Raw genomic sequence first — 24660 nt, 5'->3', positions numbered from 1 at the left:
AGCATCAGTTACCCCATCTGTCACAAAGGGCAGAGGAAGAGAGAACTGGCCAGAAGTTCCTTCATTTACCGGGTTATCAGATGCCATTGAAGAAATCTAAGTAAAACCATTATTAATATAGGAGGGGGAAAAGTAAACCTTTGTGGAACTGTGTAAGGGAAGCATATGAAACAGAGAGTAAGTTAAAAACAAAACAAACTAAATTTGTGTTTCTTCTTCTTTGTGTCTCTCCTACATGAGACAGCAACAGATTTTAAACTACACGTATAAAAGAAAGACATCCCAAGAGATGAGTCACCCTTTTGTTAAGGGTAAAAATTAAGGGTGAGGTTGAGAAAGAAAGAATGGGAAACCTAAAATATAAGAATCTGAAACTACTGTGATCTAAGTGAGTGATAGTCTGTTCCTATTTCCTTTTTTTAAAACAATTAGGGAAAAATAGTATATAACATTGTGTAAGTTTCATGTGTGCAGCATTATAATTCGACATTTGTATATGTTGCAAAGTGATCACCAGTAAAGTTCTAGTTACATTCTATCACCACATGTTTGACCCCCTTTACCCTTTTAACCCCACCCCTACCCCATTCCCTGGTAACTACTAATCTCTTCTCAGTATCTATAAGGTTTTTTCTGTTTTGCTTGTTCACATCTTTTTGAGATTTTTAGATTCTATATGATGGAATCATGTGGTATTTGACTTTCTCTGTTTGAATTTTTTCATTCAGCATGCCACCTTCAAGGTCCAACCAAGCAGTTGTCACAAATGGCAAAAATTTCATTTCTTTATAGCTGAGTAGTATTTCAATGTATACATAAGCTACCTCTTCTTTAATTATTCATCCATCAGTGGACACTTAGGTTGTTTCCATATCTTGGCTGTTGTAAATAACTCTGTATTGAACATATGAGTGGGTATATCTTTTCAAATTAGTGTTTTTGTGGTCTTTGTATACATACTCATAAGTGAAGTAGGCAATTCATATGGTATATATATTCTGAACTTTTTATGGGGTTGCCATTCTTTTTTCCATAGTGACTATACCAATTTACATTCCTACCAACATTGCACAACGGTTCCCTTTTTTCTACATTCTTGCTAACATTTTTGATAATAACCATTCTGACCGGTGTGAAGTAATAGTTCACTGTGGCTTTAAATTGCATTTCCCCGATAATTAGTGATGTTAAGCATCTTTTCAATTTCCTGTTGGCCATCTGTATGTCTTTGGAAAACTGTTCAGATCCTCCATTCATTTTTTGTTGTTGAGTTGTATGGGTTCTTTCTATATTTTAGATATTAGCCCCTTATCAGACACATGATTTATATATATCTTCTCCCATTTAGTAGATGGCCTTTTCATTTTTTTTCACTGTGCAAAAGCTTTTTAGTTTGATGTAATCCCTTTTGTTTATTTCTACCTTTGTTTCCCTTACTTTTGGAAAAAGATTCACAAAGTCTAAGGAGGTAATGTTTTCTTCTAGGTTTTATAGTTTCAGGTCTGACCTTCAAGCCTTTAACCCATTTTGAGTTGAGTCTTTGTGTATGGTGTAAGGTAGTGGTCTAGATTCATTCTTTCGCATGTGGGTGTCTAGTTTTGTCAGCACTGTGTATTGAAGAAACTGTCCTTTCTCCATTGGCTCCCTTGTAAATTGATTGTCAGTATGTGTGTAGGTTTATTTCTATGCTCTCAATTCTGTTCTATTGGTGTGTTTGTCTTATATTTTACCACTGCCATACTGCTTTGAGTACCGTAGCTTTGTAGTAGTTTGAAATTAGGAATTGTGATACCATTAGCTCTTGTCTTATTTCTGAAGATTGTTTTTGGCTATTTAGGATCTTCTGTGGTTCAGTACAAATTTTAGAACTATTTTTCTAAAGTGAATTATATTTCTATGAAAAATGCCATTGTAATTTTGACTGGGCTTCCATTGAATCTGTAGGTTTCTTTGGGTTGTCTGATGTTCCTGTTTTTAAGGCTCAGCATGCAGCTGTTGTACCCTCTCATGCTTCTCCTAGGAAATGAGTCTCTCCCTGCAGGGTTTAGGGCAGACTGATGGGATAATGTCTGCAGAGTGGCTTTATCTCCTTGGGTTAGAACAAGAGGAGCCTGCCAGAAAGAGAAATTTCTTAGGGCAAGAGATGAAAAAGAAATGCAACAAAGAGTGAGATTTACCAAAAAAAAAAAGAAAAGTAATTGCAAGAAAGATATGAGAACAATTATATAAACAGAGATTGGCTTCAAGGACACATGGCCAAAATCCCAGACTCAGAGGAAGCCAGGCAGTGAGTAAGAAGAAAAACACAGCAAAAATCTCTGAGAGGTAAAATGGCGATTTCTCCAGGGATGATCAGAGAGGTTCCAGAATAGAAGCTTTAGGCAAGCTACATTTTACAAAGAGAAAAAAGAAAAGAGAAATGAAAAGGGAAAGCAAAATTTCCAATATCCCTTTGCATTTTTGACTGTATCTCCCAGAAAAGAGTTTTTAGCCGTAAGGTATTGGATAGCAATAGGAGAGTAATGCGCATATGATAAGATGGCATATAAATAGTAATTATGGGGTTTGCAGCCTACTAGTTTATTATTTCTCTTGTGTGCAGTGCCTCTTCCTTTTCAACTCATGCCCATGTACTCTAGACAAAGCTACTTTCAGCTCACTCCTTCGTTTCACTAAAATGAGAGTGGCCTGTGTCACAGTGTCTTGTGTGTCATGATTGATAGCTGCCATCCTTTCTGTTAATAAAGCCAATGATCTTAATGACTTCAGGAGTCTACATTGGAAACGTTTCACAGCAGTGAAATTATTAACATATTATTAATAATAACTAATTACATAGACTTTGAACCTGCAAGCAATGACAAATTGGACAACTGGGTTTCCAGTTAAATTTTTTAAAAAGCCGATTGGACAGGTGGGTTTCCAGTTAATTTTTCTAAAAAAGTCTATGAGAAAAATATATGTTTTGATGTGGTTATTTTCATTAGATAAATGGAGCAGTTCATTAAACAAAATGAGCAGTGTATCAGGTACAAGCAATGGACTTGCTTGCTCTGGCCAGAAATTAAAGTTCTGGTTTTCTTACAGAAGCATCTTGAGATCACAGACACTTCAGAGTTAGATGGTAATCTCAGATAGCAATACCCTGCACTTTTGGGACAGTCTTGCTTGCTTACTCCTTACTGTCTAGAGGAGTAGAAAGAAAAGAAGGTGTGTCCCTGGATACAACCTTTCCTGAATGTTGACTCCTGTGGCAGCTTCTCAGTGGTGTGGCCTGTGAGGAATTTCCTCAGCTGCTTTAGGGAGCTTGGCAGCCCAACTATAATCTGTTCTTCTGACCCTCCCCCTCCTCCCTGTGCCCCCAGGCCCTGCCCTTAGCCTCTCCCCTCCAGGGAAAGAGGTTCCACATCTGTACCTGATTGAAGCACAGCCCAACTAAATGGAATGCTTACTTTTCCACATCAGGCCCAACCTATAAAACTCTTAGGCAATATTTTTAGTTTCCTATTGGTCAAATTGATAATGAATTGTAAGGTAATAGTATTTACTGAGTCCTGTGGGAGTTAAGACATTTTTTTTCAAATGACCCAAAAATCTGTTGAGGAAGAAGAGACTCTTAAATGTCCACGTTAGATATTTGCAGTCAATGAATCTAGCAGGGCTAGTGCAGATGACCTGGAGAAACTCCCACGTTAACCATGGCCCAGGGGCTGCAGCTCTGCTCACTTGACTCTTAGTGTAGTTCTTGTGTTCATTCAGCAAACATGTGAGTTCCTACTGGGCATCAGTTATGGGAATAATACTGAACAAGACCACATGTTTCCTGCTTCAGGCAACAGAGCCCAAAACATAGACAAGTCACCTAGCAGATTAACAAAAAGAATGGAGGATATAAAGACATCTGGGAGGAGCACTTAATCCTGTCCCAGTGCTCTAGAGCTGTCCAACAAAAATATAATGTGAGCTAAATGCGTTTGTTATTTTAGTTTGTCTGGTAGGCATATTTTAAAAATAAAAAGAAACAGTGAAATTTAATAGTATATTTTGCTTAATAAGTATATCCAAAATAAGAATATCCAAGATAAGTATATCTAAAATATTCAAAGATAAGTATATCTAAAAAAGTATCTTTTCAATATGTAATCAACATTTTGAAATTATTAACAAAACATTTTATATATTTATCCTATTAAGTCTTTGAAATATGGTGTCTATTTTATAGTTACAGAACACCTCGTTTCAAACTCACCACTTTTCCAGTGTTCAGTAGCTACATACAGTGAGTAGCTACCATATTGTCCAGAGCAGGCTGATAGACTGTTTCTCGGAGGATGAACTATTAAGCCAGAAGGATCATACCTCATATTCTGCTGGGAGAATAAACAGAGAGTTAGAGAAGGCTTCCAGGCTTGAGGGGCCAGAAAGTTTAAACACTCAAAGATAAGAGAAGGCAGATACCTTTCAGGAAAATTCACTGTAGCTTCTCTTGGAGTACAGGGGTTGCCTGATGGGGATTCAGAAGTTAGGCATAGGCGTGGGTTGGAGAGAATGAACATGAGTTCAGTTTTGGATGTGCTGAATGTGAGTTGCCTGTGGACGACTCAAGTGGAGATGTGAGATGTTAAGAACTAAACGAATTTCAGAAATCCCACTGTGGACTGGACTAGAGTGCAAAAGCTTCCAAAAGGAGGTGAGAATTTAACCAGCATTTTAAAGGATGGTTAAAGCCAATACCTTGTACCCCATATGGAGTATAGGTTCCATTGAGTTGGAGTTTTCAGGTTTTGTCATTCAACACAGAGCAACAGACACAGCAAAGTTCATTATTAGAACCATCACAAGGTTAGGTACACCAATTCATCCTGTATGTTTCCTGCACACCTCATTATCTTCCGTATACAAAGTAGGGCTTCTTGCTGGAATGGCATTTGTACATAGGATGACAGAGCTTTTATTGGAACATTTATATTCTAATCTTTCATGAAACAAAGGTCTATTTTCTGTGCTTTTTTGGAATTGTGTGAATTTTCAGTTATTAAGAAAGAACATTCACTGAAATACACCATTTTTGCTGTATATTTTTATGGTCCAAATCTAAGTTAACTATGTTAAGTTTAAGCATCACACTTATTAGTCTTTTTCATCCAAACTGTCTCTAAGTTTTTTTTATAAATTCTTTCAGTTTATACATAAACTTATGATATCGAATCTGCATATGGGACAAATTAAATTTTAAAAACTTTAGTGGGGGAAAAAGCCAATGAAATAGCTTGCTATACCCATAAAAAATTAAATGCATTTATTTGAAAGGGCCAAATAATCCCTAGAATCTTAGAAACTTTTCTGTTATGATCTAGCAACTGGTAATAGTAGTATGGAGTCACAGTTGCAAAAGTATTGAATCATTGCACTGGTAGAATGATAGCTAATGCTGAGCATGAGAACATATAAGGGATAGATATGATAGTTTACAAAGCATTTGACTTTGTCTCCTTTCCAGAGGCAATGGCAGAAGGTGTATATTTTTACTCCATCCTTAAAAATTGATGAACATAAAGGTGGAAATTTTAAAAGAAAGAAAAAAGTTAATTGCTTACAAAAGACAATTACTGCGTCTTTTTCCTGCTGGGTCCTTGGAGCCCAGCTAAGACTGTAAAATACCAGATGAATGGGGCTGCTAGAGCAGAAGGAGAAATACACAGCCCATAAAGCAGCGTGCCAATGGCTGTGTTTCTGGGTTGTTTGCGTTGGAAAGGGCACGGACTGAGCTCTTTGTCTCTGCTATGACTTGGAAGTAAAGATTCACCAAGGATTCGTAGTGCTAATATCATGTAGTTTATGGCTGCAATTCATTATGGAGACTCTTGTAAAATCCCAGTCAAACAAAATGGCTGTAAGAGCCATTTTTTGTTTTGCTGCCAAGACCATTTGGTTTCTGCTAATTTCGTTACAGGTATAATCAGATGTTTGCTTATTTCTCTCAGTAATTTCACTGTCCGAAATACCACAGCTTCAATTATGCCCTAGAAGAACTCCCGAGTTGAGTTTCACTCAACTCTATTCATTGAACTCCAAGTTTAGGCAAATCCTTATGTTGGTGATCCATGGCTTACTTGGATATAAGGAGGTTGGAACCTGTGAGAGAACTGTATCTGTGTAGGATATAGGGTCACTTATGACATAAAGTGAGTGACATCACCTGCACTTGTCCTACTGGGTGGCCCTAGTGATCGTACTCTCTTCATGTCTCTCTCCCTCACCACCACCTATTCTCTTGTAATATAGGAGCTGGAGAAGTGATGTACAGAAGGTGCTCATTACTCTAGAGCAGATAGTGGCACGCTTTTTCTCCAAAGATCCAGATAGTAAATATTTTAGACTTTGCAGGCCACATAGTCTCTGTCACATTACTCAGCTCTGCCATATTGGCATCAAAGCAGCCAAAGACAATACATAAATCAATGGGCACAGCCATATTCCACTAAAATTTCATTTATTAATGCAAAGCAGGCAGCGGGCCAAGCCCATGATCTGTGCTTTTATGACCACTGGTGTGGGGAACAGAGAGCAGAGACAGCATCGCTGGGTGTTTGCGGCTGGCTTCCATGGTGAACGGTTCTAAGAAGATGGATACGATTTCTCTAGGGATACCTGTTTTCAATCAACTTTTTTCTTGGTTGCCTTCAAATTATTTTATGGGTAAGTTTCCTGTCATCGGGTTTTGTAAAGAATCCGAGATGCAATGCAGAAGACATGTGTTCAGTACCCAATTCAGAAAGATCCCACTTGCCATGGAGCAACTAAGCCAGTGCACCACAACTATTGAACCTGTGCTCGAAACCCCAGGAGCCACAACTGGTGAGCCCACGTGCTGCAACTACTGAAGCCTAGCAGCCCTCCACACCAAGAAAAGCCACTGAAATAAGCCTGCACTGCACAACTAGAGATGAGCCCCAGTCTATGCAACTAAAAAAAAGCCTGTGCTGCAATGAAGCCCCAGTTCAGTTCAGTTCAGTTGCCCAATCGTGTCCGACTCTTTGCGACCCCATGAATTGCAGCACGCCAGGCCTCCCTGTCCATCACCAACTCCCGGAGTCTACCTGAACCCATGTCTATCGAGTTGGTGATGCCATCCAACCATCTCATCCTCTGTCGTCCCCTTCTCCTCCTGCCCTCAATCCTTCCCAGCATCAGGGTCTTTTCCAATGAGTCAACTCTTCGCATGAGGTGGCCAAAGTATTGGAGTTTCAGCTTCAACATCAGTCCTTCCAATGAACACCCAGGACTGATCTCCTTTAGGATGGACTGGTTGGATCTCCTTGAGTCCAAGGGACTCTCAAGAGTCTTCTCCAACACCACAGTTCAAAAGCATCCATTCTTCGGCACTCAGCTTTCTTCACCGTCCAACTCTCATATCCATTCATGACCACTGGAAAAACCATAGCCTTGACTAGATGGACCTTTGTTGGCAAAGTAATGTCTCTGCTTTTTAATATGCTATCTAGGTTGGTCATAACTTTCCTTCTAAGGAGTAAGTGTCTTTTAATTTAATGGCTGCCATCACCATCTGCAGTGATTTTGGAGCCCAAAAAAATAAAGTCAGCCACTGTTTCCACTGTTTCCCCATCTATTTCCCATGAAGTGATGGGACCAGATGCCATAATCTTAGTTTTCTGAATGTTGAGCTTTAAGCCAACTTTTTCACTCTCCTCTTTCACTTTCATCAAGAGGCTCTTTAGTTCTTCGCTTTCTGCCATAAGGGTGGTGTCATCTGCATATCTGAGGTTATTGATATTTCTCCTGGCAATCTTGATTCCAGCTTGTGTTTCTTCCAGCCCAGCGTTTCTCATGATGTACTCTGGATATAAGTTAAATAAGTAGGGTGACAATATACAGCCTTGATGTACTCCTTTTCCTATTTGGAATGAAGCCCCAGCACAGCCTAAATAAATCAAGTATTAAAAAATAAAACTTGTCTAATAAAAACATAAATATAGATCTTTCCCACCTGCCAGTCTGTACATTTTGTAAACAATTTTCCTCCTTGTGGAAATAATCACTGCACAATATAAGAACCATAAATGCTTATCATCTTCCTAGTATTTTCAGCTCATTTCTTCTGAATGACACATCTTGGGAGGTACATGGTGGTTTTTATCTCACTTTATAAAATGATGGTGTTTGGACATAACTGTGTAGCAGAGCTTGCATGTGGCCATTACTTGAGATAGGACAAAGAATTTCTGGATCTTTCTCTGTGTTCAATGATAACATGTCTGCCTTTGGAGCAGAGAGAATAAAAAGTATGAATGAACTCCAAATGGAAGCTGGGGAAGATGCACAGAAACTAAGCAAGCCTCAGAGTGTTACTAGGGGCAACATTTTGAATGCATTTTTTCCTTTAGGATCTTCACAGTTGTTTTAAAGACCCCCCACTCCCCGAAAATAAAGAAAAGTAGTAGGCATGCTCTGAGTGCCAGCTACATTTTCTCTAGTGTATCTATCTGTTCATGTGCTCTATGAGGTTTCCCGTGTTCTCTATAGCCTTACACATTTTGGATCACCTTGAAGATGTGTAGATAATGAGAAATCTAGGGCAATCATTAATTGCCCTTTGTTATCTAGGCAGGAAATATTTTAAAATTTTAAATTTCTGCAGTTAGTATCATGTACACTTTTGTTGCTTCTATATTAATTGTTAAGCAAAATGAAGAGAAGCCATGAAACTGCATAGTGCATTCAGACTTGTGATAGGGAGAGGTGACGGTCATGGAAATTCAATAACAAAGCCATGCATCTCTGTAAGAATTGGTGTTAAGTGAAAAGCCACCAGAAATCTTCCTAATTTTAGGTAAAAATAGAGCACACTGGATGCTTGTCCCTTGGAAGGAAAGCTGTGACAAACCTAGACAGCATATTAAAAAGCAGAGATATCACTTTGCCAACTGAGGTCTGTGTATAGTCAAAGCTATGGCTTTTCCAGTAGTCATGGTGTGCTGAAGTGTGTTCTAACCCGCTAGCTTCCTGTGTTAAGGGTATCAGCAGGTGCAGTCTAAACACATTTACAGCAGGTGCAGTAAATAAAGGAATCTCCAGCAGACACTGAAATATCAAACCTAAAACAAGCATATTTTCAGTTGAAAAGAGACACAATTTAGCTTGGAAAATGAATGGCCTTTGATGGTTTAAAAATGTGAACAAAGCTACAATAGTGGTGGATATTATTAGGCCTCATACCTCTTCATATTTAAACCATCTTGCAGCATCACATTTGAAAACCCTAAAAAAATCAGCTCGTCATACTCTTCCTGCAAGTCCCCCAAAATCTTGATTTGAATTTTGGAAAGCTAGCAATTTTCTCATTACAACTTGAGACTGTCTGCATATTACTTATTTGAAACACCACTCATCTATATAGTGGCCCTATTTAGAAGACAAGATCAATGGTTCAGAGGTTTAAAACTCCCCATAAATATTCAGATATATGATGAATTGAATCATAATGTTCTACCTTTAAGTCAAATGCTGTGGAAAATAGGAATCTTGTTCACTTCCCTTGAGTGGTCAACTGTTTCCCTTTTGCAAAAACAGTTTTATGGAATTTTTGTGTCTTTGTATATTCCCATCCTGTTAAAGATGATGGCATTTGGAGAAAGAGACGTGTTTAGTCGATGGAGGTGAACATTTTGGAGCTTGACGAGACCTCTTAAATCATCTAATCCAGCACCTTCATTCTGTGAATCAGAATCTCAAGGAACAGAAATAGAAACGATTTTCCAAGGTGCCACTGTAATCCGAGGTCACCTAACTATGGGCAATGGGCCAAATACAAATTTCGGGGGATAAGTAACATTTTCTTGGAACACAGGCTGTGCCCGTTAGTTTGCACATTGTGGCTACTAGAGTTGAATAAATGCAGCAGAGACCACGTGACCCTCAAAGCTTGGAAATATTTGTTGTCACCTCTTTACAGGAAATGTTCCCAACTCTCTGCGACCCAATGGACTGTAGTCCACCAGGTTCCTCTGTCCATGGGATTTCCCAGGCAAGAATTCTGGAGTGGGTTTCCATTCCTTTCTCCAGGGGATCTTCCCAACCCAGGTATTTAACCTTTGTCTCTTGTGCTGCAGGCAGATTCTTTACTGCCACGCCACCTGGGAAGCCAAGTGTTTGCGGATCCCTGCTGTAAATTGTAGACTTAGACTTGTTCGCCTGCCTTCCAGGCCAGTGTTCTTGTGAACCTTTTTTACTTTTAGTTCCCAAAAGGTACATATATCATCATAGCATTTTCTTCTTCTCTTCCTTCAATTTTATAATGTCTTTATTTTTGTTCCTTCTGGTACCTAATTGAAGATAATTTTTAAGTATTATTTAAATATCTTACCCAGAAAGAAAAAAAAAACTTGATCAAGAGATAGTTCTGAGATATACTTTTAATATAGGATTCTAAAATTTATTAAGGAAAACTAAGAACATTAAGAAAACTACAGTCCAGATAAGCACACACTTTGTATGTTCATCCATAGAAATTTTTAAATGATCTGAATATTTCTGCATTCCCCAACAAATAGCACAAATATAATGTTCAGAATGGAGAGGTAACTCAGAAAATGTCAGAATTTTTTGTATATGTTTCATGAAAAAGCCATTTGGACTTGGAAAGCCATTTGGACTTGGTTGATCTTACTGAGTAGCTTTATTAGGTCATGAATCATCTATGGATAAGTCAAATATGAACATGAATGCTGCCTCTCAAAATGAGTGTTTGCAAAAGTGTTTCCACAGCACATTTGAAAATTAGATTAGGCCATTTGGTAAGGTGCAGCCATTGGCTTTCATTCCTCTTGTAATGGTCATTCAGTTCTAAGACGTGACACATTTGCTGGGTCTGGAGAGCTTGCTCAATTCCCATATTCCTGCTCAGAGTGAAAGAGTGGGTCTGAGGTGAAGCAGGAAATGTATTTAATGGTCTGCTGCTGCTGCTGCTGCATCGCTTCAGTCGTGTCCGACTCTGTGCAACCCCATAGGCGGCAGCCCACCAGGCTCCGCTGTCCCTGGGATTCTCCAGGCCAGAACGCTGGAGTGGGTTGCCATTTCCTTCTCCAATGCATGAAAGTGAAAAGTGAAAGTGAAGTTGCTCAGTCGTGTCTGACTCTTTGCGACCCCATGGACTGCAGCCTACCAGGCTCTTCTGTCCATGGGATTTTCCAGGCAAGAGTACTGGAGTGGGGTGCCATTGCCTTCTCCATTTAATGGTCAGTGTGGATCAAATAGTTGCCCCTGAGGTCTAAATGGAGAAGAGTAAGGTAGACTTCCCTGTCTCCTGATGCCTGAATTTCCTAACATGGAACTCATATCTCAGGAGCATGAATAAATACTCAGGGCAATACCTAAGGTCTGGACCATGCCTTGGTAGGGTGCAGCATGATGCCTGCCTTCCTCATCAATGGTACCCTCCGCTATCTGCTTGTCATGGCTCTAGCTGTGCACTGCTGCTGCTGCTGCTAAGTCGCTTCAGTCGTGTCCGACTCTGTGTGACCCCATAGACGGCAGCCTACTAGGCTCCTCCATCCATGGGATTTTCCAGGCAAGAGTACTGGAGTGGGTTGCCATTGCCTTCTCACTAGCTGTGCACAAAAGCCCTCAAAAACATCTTTTGAATGATTAATTGAATAAATGAATGTAGCATCATGAGAGCACTTGGTGCTTGAAAGAGAAACAGTACTCAGACTGTATTCTAGCCCAGAGAGTAAGAACTGTGCTCTAGGATTGTGACATCAGATGCAAAGCCAACCCCAAAACCTTGCAGCAAGGTATCGATCCAAACATCAGTGGATGTTTGCTGATTGACCTCACGGGTCTCTCAGCCTTGGCTGTACAATGCACTGTTTGTCCACTCAGTCGAGCCATCAGCTAAACCCAGCTGTCCTGTTTTTTCAAGAGATTCCTTTGCCCACTCAACATCTTTTCTGGGAAGACGAAGGACAGAGGGACAGGTCTCTCGTTCTCCAGCAAGTGTGAACAACTTAGTCTGGCTGTGCCCAGGCTCCTGGCATATCAAGACATCTGTGAGGAACTTTTGATGTCCAAACCCCTGTTTTGTCGCCTGCTATGTGCCTGTGCATGTCCTGCTTGCTCAACCTGCCCTAATAACCAGAGAGTGAGGCTTCTCATCCATGGCTGGCCCATTTCCTCATCTTCAGTTCTAGGACGATTGTTGGGTTATTAGTTTATGTTCCATCTTGAACTCTGCCCTTTGAAAAATCCGGGAGTCTTTGGGGCACTGTCCCAGCTGCCTATATTTATGGTCCTTGCCCAAAAGACTCTAACTAAACACGTGTATCAGCTCAACTTACAGACAGTATCTGGTGCAATACTACCATTGCCAGGTACTGTGTGACCTCCTGGAGTAATGCTTAAACAAGTTCTGGTGTGATTTATTAACAGTGGCTGTTTTTGATGGATGTTGAAGGAAAAGTTTACATCCTCTTCTCTCAAGTGTTGAAGTTAGGATAACTTTGCACTCTTAAAACATTATTGAATAAAGGGATAGGATAACTGAATGCTCAGTGTAAGGCATCGTTGGATTCTGAATCAAATCCCCAAAAACCTATGAAAGAACCTTATTAGGATAATTGGGGAAATCTGAACATGGACTATATGTTAGATAGTATTATGTCAATATTAAAGGCTTCCAAGGTGGCACTAGTGGTAAAGAACCCGCCTGCCAATGCAGAAGACATTAGACATGCAGATTTGATCTCTGGGTGAGAAAGATCCCTTGGAGAAGGCAATGGCAACCCATTCCAGTATTCTTGCCTTGAGAATCCCGTGGACAGAGGAGCCAGGTGGGCTGCAGTCCATGGGGTCACAAAGATTCAGACAATGACTGAAGCAACTTAGCACGGCACGACACATAACAATATTAAATTTGAGTGTGATATGGTATTGCCGTTTTAAAGCAGAATATCCTTTTTCTTAAGAGAGATGCTGCAAGGATTTGAGGCTGAAATGTCCCTATGTCTATTGGTTCAAGTAAACATTTTACAAATAAAAACAGAGACAGAGGGCGTGAAGAAAGTAGCAGAAGGGGAGGGGTGAAACCCAGTGTTGCACAATAAGATAAATTAGGTTGATGAACCTAGGTCATTGTTTCTCCTCCTCCACACCATTGCTACTTGAGGCCAGATCATTGTTTTCATTGTTTGTTGTGTTACCATCCTGTGCATTGTGGGATGTGTAGTGACATCCTTGGCCTCTACCCACTAGATGCCAGTAGCACACCACCACCACCCACTGCAAGGACCAAAAAATGTCTCCCATCAATGCCAGATGTCCACTGGGGGACACCATCGCCCCTTCCTGAGGAGCACTCCTCTAGGTGAAGTGTACAAGGGTGACTGTTGGACTCGCTTTCACACAATGAGAAGGTGGGGGAAGAAACATTCTGGTAGCGCGTGGGAACTTGTCCTCAGTGAAGAGTCATTTCCAGCTAAGGGAAACTTACCTAGAAAAATGAAAACAACCTTCTATCAAGGACTCTGATTGAGATTTCAACACTTAGCAGTAATGAGGCTTAGATTTAAGCCCTTTGATTTTGATCTGGAGACTCTGAAGTGCAATTTTGTCTGCACAAAGCAGGAGGCTCTGAGGAATTCCAAGGCAGCAAGTTCCTATGGAGCCTGGTGTTGCCTTCATGGCTACCGCATCTGTTTGTAGAAATTCTGGACCTGCCTAGTCACTGTCACGTGACTCCTTTCGGAGGATGCCCCAGAGTTTGAGTGGTGTTCATTCATTTATTCATTCATTCGTTTGTTCGAACTAATGATATTATAAAACAGTTTCAATGTGCCATTCTACACTCACTGCTAGTGCAAAAAGTGATTGTGATGGGACTTCCCTGGTGGTCCAGTGATTAAGAACCTGGAGGGATGAGATGGGGAGGGAGATGGAAGGGGGGTTCTGGAAGGGGAAAACATGTACACCCATGGTGAATTCATATCAATGTATGGCAAAACAAATACAATATTGTAAAGTTAAAAAATAGAAAATAAACTAATTTAAAAAAAAAAGAATCTGCCTACCAATGCAGGGGACGCATGTTCAATCCCTGGTCATTGAACCAGTTTCCACATGCCACAGGGCAACCACTGAGCCCATGTGCCACAACTAAGACCCAACAGGCAAAAATTAATAATTTAATTTCTAAAAACTTATTTTAAAAAAATGTGGTTTTGGATCCAGTCACATAGAGTGTGGGCTTATCAGCCAATGCTGAATTCAGAGGCAAATCCCGTGAGGTCCCACGCCTGTGCATTTTCTCTGCAGAGACATAAATCTCATGCCCACAGCCATTCAAGCAGAGAAGGTGACACCAAGAAGTTATATTATTGCTTCCATGCATTTATGTTTCCTCTCCAAAGCAATGATAAAATGACTATTTCCGTACCAAAATTTGTGGCCCTTAGTAAACCAAGTCTACTGGCAACCCACTTCAGTATTCTTACCTGGAGAATTCCATGGACAGAGGAGCCTGGTGGGCTACAGTTTATGGAGTCACAGAGTTGGACACGACTGAGTGACTAATACACAAAGTAAACCAAACGTAACAAGACAAGTCTGCTTACAAATAGTATAGGTTGCACATTCACCATTACTAAATTTGGTGTAGATTCCAGGGACCTAAACATAAAAGAGAAGGAAATGGCAACCCACTCCAGTACTCTTGCCTGGAAACTCCCATGGACAGAGGAGCCTGGTAGGCTACAGTCCATGGGGTCGCAAAGAGTCGGACACGACTGAGCAACTTCACTTTCTAAACATAAAGGAGTCACACCTGTGTCCTAAGGAAATCCAACAGGCCAAGGGATTTGACATTATCCTGAGAAACTTCTAATCCAAGGTGGTAAGGCTAAGGAGAAGAGTCCCAGCTGCAGTGCCCGTAGTAAGAAAGCAGCGTTTATTGAGCGCCAACTAAGTGCAACAGGCACAAGGTTTCAAAATCGTATTAACTCTCAGGAGCTGACAGTCTAGGAAGACCTGTATTCACATCATCATTGGTAACTAGACAAGGTAGATGGTACCTCAGTTGTGCAAACGGTGGCTTTCCTTGAGTCAAGAGATGCGAGGTCAGGATTTCAGGGCAAGGGATTCAGGGCCTAGCTTCTGCAGGAGTTCCATTGTGTAGGCATTTGAAGAAGGCATCCATTTGGGACAGACAGGGAGAGGTTAGAGAGATTTTGTGAGGGAAGAAGAACGTGTAGCCAGAGGGAATAGCAGTAAGAAAGACGTGGAAATGTGAACCTGGGAAATGTGTATTCAGGGAATGTTGGTGAGTTAGTTTAAAAGTTGCAGCGTAGTCTTAGACATAGTCCTAGTGGAATACTAGGGTGGAAAAACAGATCTCTGTCAGGTGATTTGGCCTGTTTATTTTCTGTATTGATGAGTCTGTCTTTCACTATCTATTTTGTTCACTATGTATTCCAAGCACCTAGAACAACTTGTGGTACATACTAGGTACTCAGCATTGGTTATTTCTGTTACTTACCTCTCCCCTTCCCCAACTTTCACTCTTAGCTGACTGCAGACAGGGAGCTGTGGTGTTTTTTTGTTTGTTTTGGCCACATTGCATGGCATGTGGGATTTTAGTTCCCTGACCAGGAATTGAACCCTGCATTGAACCATGCACCCTGCATTGGAAGTGTGGAGTCTTAACCACTGGACCAGCAGGGAAGTTACTGGGAGCTGTGGTTTTAATGCATAAGATTCTGGACCAGGATCATTACGTACCTTGTGTTCCTTTATGAGTATGTGTGCATACTAAGTCGCTTCAGTCATGTCCGACTCTTTGCGACCCTGTGGACTGTAGCCCACAAGGCTCCTTGGTCCATGGGATTCTCCAGGCAAGAATACTGTAATGGGTTACCATGCCCTTCTCCAGGGGAGCTTCTGTACCGAGGGATCAAACCTGTCTCTTGGCAGGCAGGTTCTTTACCACTAGCGCCAGCTGGGAAGCCCTTTATAAATGCAGTTCACGTTGGACTGGGATTCCCATGTGGAATTTGGGAATTTGGGAACTTTTTAATTTTGGGACTTTGTAAATTCATGTAGAATCATCTTTTGTTCATTCTTCTCATTCCCTCTCTGCTTCCTTTACCTTAACCCACATTGCTGGTCAGCCTTGAAGGTCATCTGCTTGCATGCTGTGTGAAATTAGGAATTCTGTCTTTTTTTTTTTTTTGGATATCTTGCTACCACTTAAAGCAAAATAAATGAGGAAGTGCTTTAAGTCTTATAATACCATATTTAGCACTCTATAATTTGAGTTATTCTGAAAATCATCTTTGTGAGTCCAAAGAGAGGAGGATAATCAAATTCTGGGTCACGTTTTATTTTATTGGATTTGTATAGTCATCTGTGTCAGGGATGAATAACTGAATAGCTGTAGCTTAGGTTATCTCATATCTGAAATGAGCATTGAAATTCATTTCTCCATATCAGGGTCATAGGAAACAGCTTCATCCTGGCCGCTGGTTCTAAGTATTACCAGGTATATGAGGAAGCACATGAGTTGAGTGTTAGTTACTCAGGCATATCTGAGTCTTTGTGACCCCATGGACTGTAGCCCACCAGGCTCCTCTGTCCATGGGATTCTCCATGCAAGAGTTCTGGAGTGGGTAGCCATTCCCTTCTCCAGGGGATCTTCCCGACCCAGGGATTGAACTCAGGTCTCCCGTATCGCAGGCAGATTCTTTACCGTGTGAGCTACCAGAGAAGCCCACCTGAGTTGAAGTTACACTTAATTATGGCACAGTTTGCATAAGAGTAAATTTGATCCGAAAGCCTCGGGGTTCACTCCTGGACACTCACTGTTTTAGCTGAGTTTGGGTGGCCTCTGCCCTCCTCTGTCTATTTCCATCCCTAGTACATTCTACATAAAGCACAACACGCGATCTCCCAACAAGATCTCCGGGCCTGTTCCACTCCAGTGAAGAAAACCGGTGCCTCCACCAAACATTTTGACAAGTTTTACCTTCTCTCTGCACCTCAGTTTTTTCCTTTTTAAAATGGAAACACTAATGCTTTCGCAGGTATTTTGTTGTTGCATGCTGAGACAGGCTTGTGAGTATCTAAAGTAATTATGTATATACAAGTGCTGTTTAAACTCTGCTGCTGCTGCTGCCAAGTCGCTACAGTCGTGTCCGACTCTGTGCAACCCCATAGGCGGCAGCCCACCAGGCTCCGCCATCCCTGGGATTCTCCAGGCAAGAATACTGGAGTGGGTTGCCACTGCCTTCTCCAGTGCATGAAAGGGAAAAGTGAAAATGAAGTCGCTCAGTCGTGTCCAACTCTTAGCAACCCCATGGACTGTAGCCTACCAGGCCCCTCTGTCCATGGGATTTTCCAGGCAAGAGTACTGGAGTGGGGTGCCATTGCCTTCTCCGGTTTAAACTCTAGTCAAATACAAAAGTTATTTCCATTACTATCATGACTACCTCTTACAACACTACTTACCCTTTGATGAGACTGTTCTAAATTTAGCTGGCCTCTGCAGGGCTTTTTTTATCTCATCCATCAGGATAACATCACTGTGAACTGGATATCATTACTTCCGTTTCACTCGGAAGACCTGAAAGGCCAAGTAATTCACCCAAGGCCATAAAGCTATTAAGTGGCCATGCGAATTCTGATGTAAAGCTAGATTCTCTCTAATGTAAAGATCCATTCTGCTTATCATAATTCAGCTTTGCGTGGAAACACTGAAAAGGCTTTTTTCCCCCCACTAAAGTATGTTGAGCACTCGCTCCTGTCAAATACCATGCTAAGAGCTGTACATTCATCACTTTGTTTATTCTTGGCAAGTACGGGGCACTCTTGTCCTTTGGCCTGGAGCTTTCTTTGTGATGGGGCCATCCTGTGCCTTGTAGGATTTTGAGCAGCGTCCTCGGCCTCTACCCACTAGATACCCAAGGGAACTCCCCTTCCCCCGGTTGAGGGGAACATTGTGGGAGACCAATTCTATTTTATAGGTGAAGAAATTAAGACGCAAAGAATCAAGAGTCCAGAGTCACAAAGCTAGTAAGCAGCAGAATTGAAATATGTCTGATTTGGAACTTGGGAACAAGACACACATCCCCTCTCCCCTATGGTGTCCCTTTTTCTGATACTGCTGTGTGTTTCTGCAGGTGCTTGCTAAGAAATTGCTTTCCCCCAGAGCAGATTTGCCATCAAGATTTGGTCCAGGGTTTAGTGGCATGCACCCAGGAAGTGACCATGGGTTGCTTCCAACCATGGTCTCAACATAAATAGTTCTACAGCTTTGTCTATACCCATCATAGTTGCTCTGACTTCTTATGAAATATGAAGGTCTTTTTTGTCCTGGACAGTTTCAATCTGTTGCAAATATAACATAAAGTTGCAAACCAGTTCAGTCAGTTGCTGGAAGTTTCTGGACTGATTTAAATAGCCCTGCCAATGTAGGTCGCTATTTTTACGGCTGAGCTAAGTGTTTGAAAGTGGTTCACACAGCCCTGCTCTTAGGTTGAAGTCACAGAACATCAGAGTTGTAAGGAATCTCAAGGTCTGGCCTGAGCCAAGTGGAAATTGACCCTCAGCACCATGAATCCACATACACACACATGATTCCTGGTTTAAACAAAAAATCCTTTCTGATATTTTTTTTCTGTTTGTATTGAACTCATCCACTTCTGACCTCACAGGAAGGTATAACTGGTTAGTGTCAGGTCCTTCCTACCCTGCTCTTGCCAGGTTGGAAAAAAGTATATGACAGAGCCTTTCACCCTTCTGCTGTTCTGAGGGTTAGGTAGAGATTCATTTAGCAAAGATTTATAGCACGTCCTATAATATGTGCCAGGCAGCATACTAAAAGCTTTACAAAGTGCATTTGTGACCCCACGATATGGTTCTATTACTGCCATTTTATATAGGAGGGGCTGGGATTAGGGTTTTAGAGAGGTTGAATAACTTGAAATTATGTTAAATGTCAGAGCCTGGATTGAAGAAAGTCTGATTGTAACTCAGTGGTCCTTAAACTCAAGTGGGCACCATCATTGTCTGGAGGCTGGTTCGACACAAATTGCTGAGTCAGACCCAGCCCCAGAATTTGAAGTTTAGTAGATCTTGGATCCTACCCAAGGAATTGCATTTCAAAGAAATTCATGGGTGATGCTGCTGCTATTGCTGGTCCTCAGACCAGTGAACCTGCTGCTCCTGCTTACATTCTCTTGACCGCCATACCCTGCCTCTCCTGTGTCTCCTGAGCTAAATAAAAAATGGTAGAATTACTTTGGGTCATAGTGGCCATCTTGGCGTATGAAATACTGATTTCTGACTCCAGTAGCTTGGCATTGATCCAGGTATGTGTCGTTTACAGGTTCCCTCATGTGGTTCCGTGTGTAGCAAGGCTTCACAAACTTTCCTGATTTAAGCGACACTTACCAGACTTGAGTGGGCATATGAATCACCTAGGGCTGCTGATAAAATGCAGATTTTATGCTTCACACAAACACCCAGGAGAAACCCGTGCTGATGGACTTCAGCCCAAACTTTGAATAGTAGCAACTAGTCAAGCAAGTATTTCCCAGAGCTCATTCTTGCCAGGTAAAACATCAAATCCCAGTTCACTTTGAATTCTCAATAAATAGTAAATAATTATCTTTTAATATAACTATGTCCCAAATGTTGCATGGGATATACTTATACTAAAGATTGTTCAATTTGTTTGTGAAATTCTATTTCAGTTGGCATTTTGGCTTTGTTGTTGTTTAGTCACCAAGTCGTGTCTGACTCTTTACAACCCCATGGGCTGCAGCACACCAGGCCTCCTTGTACCTCACTTACTTGCAGAGTTTGCCCAAGTTCATGTCCATTGCGTCACTGATCCCATCCAACCACCTTATCCTCTGTTACCCTCTTCTCCTTGTGCCTTCAATCTTTCCTGACATCAGGGTCTTTTCCAATGAATCAGCTGTTCGCATCAGGTGGCCAAAGTTTGGCACTAGTGGTAAGGAACCCGCCTGCCAATGCAGGAGACACCAGAGACGTGGTTTCAATCCTTGGATTGGGAAGATCTCCTGGAGGAGGAAATGGCATCCAACTCCAGTATTCTTGCCTGGAGAATGCCTTGGACAGAGGAGCCTGGTAGGCTATGGTCCATAAGGTCACAAACACTGGGACATGACTGAAGCAACTTAGCACTTAGCACTAGCAACTCTACCTGAAGATAAGAATCATCAGAACTAGTTTCAACACTCATTCATGGATTCCTGTTCGCAATTCAGACCTGCTGAATCATAATTTCTAGAGCCTATTCAGTATTCAGTCCTGCTGCTAAGGTCAAGTCCAATCAGAAAGATTCTTGACCTTTATATTTTAGCCTCTTTGATATTCTCAGAGAATCTGGATGTTCATTGATTTGAAGGGCTGGAGTAGGGTTTGCAGATAAAATATGGGATACCCAGTTAAATCTGAATTTCAGATAAATGATGAATATAACTTTTTAGTGTAAATATACTTCAAATATTATATGAGATCCACTGATGCTAAAAAATTGGTGTTTGTGTGAAATTCACGTTTAACTGCATGCCCTGTGTTTTTAAGTCACTAAATCTGGCTTGAGGAGTCCTTGCAAATAAGCTGGATGGGGCCTACCTCCAATGCCAGCAGCTGAGCAGAACCACATGGTTCCTTCTTACAGGACAGTTAGCCTCCATAGAGGGAGTCAAGAGAACCTTTGAAGTTATTAGGTTGTTGCATCAGAAAAGTAAGGCCTCATTTAGAGAAGAGATATTGTAAGAGACCCCAGCCCCTGGGAAGGATGCCCAGGAACTCAGAGTGGATTCTTTATGAAATGGGGGGCGGGAAATGAAGGGCATGCATCTCACATGGACACAAGGGCAGTGTTCCTCCCAGAAGCAAGGAGTTCTGCACAAAGTCGCTGGTCCACTGGTCCTGGGGATAATGTTTGCCTCCGAGGAAGCTCTAAAGCAAAGCAGCCAGGGGACTCTACTTTTAGGTGTGCTGGCCCTGCCTCTGCTCTCCAGGGGGCCAGCTCTTTGCCCTCCCGGTGGAAAAGAGTGTCTACCAGCAGCTCCGAGGTGGGCAGCATCTGGCAGTGGTAGAGGGTTTGGTGCAGCCACAGGGAGGGGAGCCAGGAAAGGAGGTCCCCGGAGCATCTTCCCAGCAGAGTGTAACTGTCTGCTTCCAGTTTGTGTATCGCGGTGAACTTCTAGCACCCACACTGCACAGACCCAGGAGCCAAACCCCTCCAGAATTTGACCTTTGTCCTTGGTGCTCCTTAAGGATGTGTGTTTAGATTTGAAAAGGGGTCATTGTTTACTTTGTGCTGGCACTTTTAATTGGCTAAGTTCTACAAGTGTCCTTCTGACCCATGTATTTTATGTCAACACAATCACAAACTAACATGTGGTTATTTCTGATTCTAATTATTCAGTTATTTGTTTTATATCACTTGATGTCCCTTGCCCTGAATTAACTCACTGAGTGGCTTTTTCCAGCATTAGCACTTCCTTTGGTGTTTTTATGACAAAAGATTTTAATTTGAAAGCATCTTGCTGAACTCTTGTTTTTTACTACTTCCTGAACATACCTTATTTGACAGAATGTTGTTTATAATAAAATTCAATCTCCTTCTAGCTTATTACTGTAATCCTGTATTTTACATGTAAATTATATTAGGAAGCCAGTGTATTTTTGTTAGTGATGTAGAGTTTGTGGGAAAAAGAGAATGAGAGGAAAAAAAAAACAGTTTTTGTTTTTTAATAAGTTCTCTCCCTCTGGGAAAGATGAAGATTCTGATACAAGCTGTAGTTTAGTAATTCAGAATAAATTGTTGCATTCTCTCCTTTCACTTAAAAGAATATTTCATGCATCGCCTTGTATTGTACTTTTGCAAAAGTTTTTAACAACAGAATATACTCTGTTCATACCTTGAAGGGATTGTTCCAGATAAGACCTCTGGTGCTCTGGGGAAATTGGTGGACTTTTTTTAGCACCTCATGTGGGGGTGGGGGGGAAGGGGAGGAGGGGCTCCATGAGTTCTCAGTGCAGGCAAGCAGTTCACTCGTCAAAAACTACCAGAGGATATTGCCCCTGCTGGCTTGTGTGCAGAGAGGGACAGAAACTTGGCATGTCTGTTCTTGTAATAGTCCCCAGGTGGGAATTAGCCCTATGGTGGGATCTGTGTTAAATTTGTGAACTCTTTTGCTCACCACACTTTATGGAAGATGTGGGAAAACTGAAAAGGAAGTTAAAGAAAGGCAATGGATGTGGTTAAAATTCTGCAAGCTAGTTCCTCTTCAGAAACCTTTCAGGAAATGGGCTGGTTTCCCTTGGGGAGAAGCACTGGGTCAGGGTCAAATGTGTGGATCGGGTGGGAGTAGGGGGTGGGAGTAGGGGTGGACCTGAGTCACCCTGCATCCTGTGAAAATTGTCCCCTCCGTACAGGCAGGTTGACACCTCTGATTTGGATATTTACTGTGGGAGGCCCGCCATAGATGGTTGTACAAGTGGTGCATGTTATACATGGTGCAGGGGGAGGGGGCGATTCTTTCTAATTATGAAGGGCTCCAGGTTCACTATTGAGACACTAACTGTGAGACTCTGGAGGTGTTCATACCCAACCTCTAACACACACATACACTCTTTGTTCCCATCTACAATTTGGAACCATCTAGAAGATCTAGCAGGCCATCTAGAGTGAGAAATATCAGCTAGAGACAGGACAAACGATGAAGGATGTTGGTTGACATCCTAAAATGACATCGTGTATTTTCTTCCCACGGTTGGGCTCTAAAGGAGTCTCTAATGTTCCTGAGAGAACAATGGAATTCCTGCAGGTCCTGGGCAGAACAGCACTGGCCAGGATTCAGTGATGCCTCAGAGACTGGACCCTAGACCTCTGGTTAGCAATTTTTACCGAGCAACACTATTCATCAAACAAAGCTGCTTGTGATATGGAGTTACTTCCTTGTTCCTCTTGCTCTTGGAAAGACAGGCTTCTAGAAAATTTTCTTTAACCTATGCTTTCATTTTGCTGTTGAGTCACATTTAAGGTGTGAACTAGAAAATGTAAAAGCTAATGTGTGTATTTTCACTGCAACATAAATGGAGAGTTTGTCTAAGGTTTTCTGACTCACCTTGACTGGAGTGTAGTTTTAAGTGGAAATTTTGTAGTTTAGTCAGAATTCAGAAAACTGAGGCTTGGAATTATTTGTTTCAGATGTATAAAAATAGGAATTTAGTTTCATGTGTGCATTTATATTGTGTTGTGATAGCTGTTTGTTTGCCAATCCGTCCTAGTATCTGGTCCCAGGAGTGCCTAGTGTCATAGAAAGTGTGAATGTTCAAAATTGGCTTGCGTGTCAGGACAGTTGCTTAATCTTTGTGAGCTATTCATCATTTCCCCATCTTGTGAAACAAGATGTGTATATGTAAGGCTGCTTTGAAAACCTAACAAGATACTCTAAAGACAGATTGTGAGCCCAGTACACGACCTAAAAACGTCCTAATCATTCATGTAGTCAGCTGAGTATACAGCCTGCAGTTGAGAGGAGCAAGTCCCGTGCCCCTTCTGGAATTTGTCAGAGAAGAAATTTCCAGGAGTCTGGTGTAATGATTTTTTTTTCCTCCAGCCACAGGACGAAGTCTTCAGGCTGGCCACCTCCCTCGGGAACCTGGGGCTTGAACCAGGTACCACCCTATGGATGGGAGATGACGGCGAACCGGGATGGCCGAGACTGCTTCATCAAGTAAGTTGAACACAACGCTCATGAACGGTGCCAACTTTGCCTTTTGGGACGTTTCTGTATTGACCCTTGACTCAGTAGAATTAGCATTCTTAAATTGAGGACTCCGGGGCACTTGGAGGCCGTGACTCAATCAAGTGATCTCCTGGGCCTTCCATATCTGGTGACATGAGGTTGCTTTGTTCTTGGGCTCATGCTGTTTTAGGCTGACAAGACCCAGGGTAGCAGGTCCTCCTGGGCCAGAGCAAAAATGTAGGTTATTGAATCTCAGGCCAGTTGTATTCATTGTCTGAGACTAGTGAATAAAGTTTGACATGGAGGAGTGTCATTTGGAAAGCCTTCTTGAAATGGTTAAGACAGGAATGTTACTGGTTCTTTTCTAACTAGAAAAATCATCAGAGAGGATTACATGCATTATGGGTTGTACTATAACTTTCTCCCACTAACATTGGTTAAGGTTTTGGATATTTTGTGGTGCTTTTTTTTTTTAATTGTGCTAAAATATATATTACATACCGATTATTTAATTTATATTATATATATAATGATTATGTTACATATAACATAATGGTAAATTTTATTTACCATCTTAACTGCCTCTAGGTGTACAATTATATTCACACTATTTTGCAACTATCACCACTTTCATTTTCCAGATCTTTTTCATCTTCCCCAACAGAAACTTCTGTCCACATTAAACAGTAATTCCCTAGTCCCCCTCCCCCAAGTACCTGGTATCTTATATAAGTGAAATCATACAATATTTGTACTTTTTTATCTGGCTTATTTTACTGTGCATAATGTTCTCAAGGTTCAATCATGTTGTAGAATATCTAAGAATTTCATTTCTTAAGACCAAGTAATATTGGGTTGA

General features: G+C 41.4%; 1 protein-coding gene across 1 annotated transcript in view; it reads left to right on the top strand.

Annotated features, from left to right (window-relative positions):
* The window catches only part of FRMPD4 (FERM and PDZ domain containing 4), a 765281-nt gene that overhangs the window by 561630 nt on the left and 178991 nt on the right, over nt 1-24660 (top strand). The window contains exon 5 of the mRNA XM_081566626.1: nt 23673-23789. Within this exon, the coding sequence (XP_081422752.1) occupies nt 23673-23789 (117 nt within the window). The remainder of the gene's footprint in view (nt 1-23672; nt 23790-24660) is intronic.

This window comes from Giraffa tippelskirchi, chromosome X (genome assembly GCF_054371585.1).
Source record: "Giraffa tippelskirchi isolate mGirTip1 chromosome X, T2T-mGirTip1v1.2.pri, whole genome shotgun sequence".
Classification (NCBI taxonomy): domain Eukaryota; kingdom Metazoa; phylum Chordata; class Mammalia; order Artiodactyla; family Giraffidae; genus Giraffa; species Giraffa tippelskirchi.
Note: the sequence above shows the minus strand (reverse complement) of the source record. Positions and strands in the feature narration are given on the sequence as shown.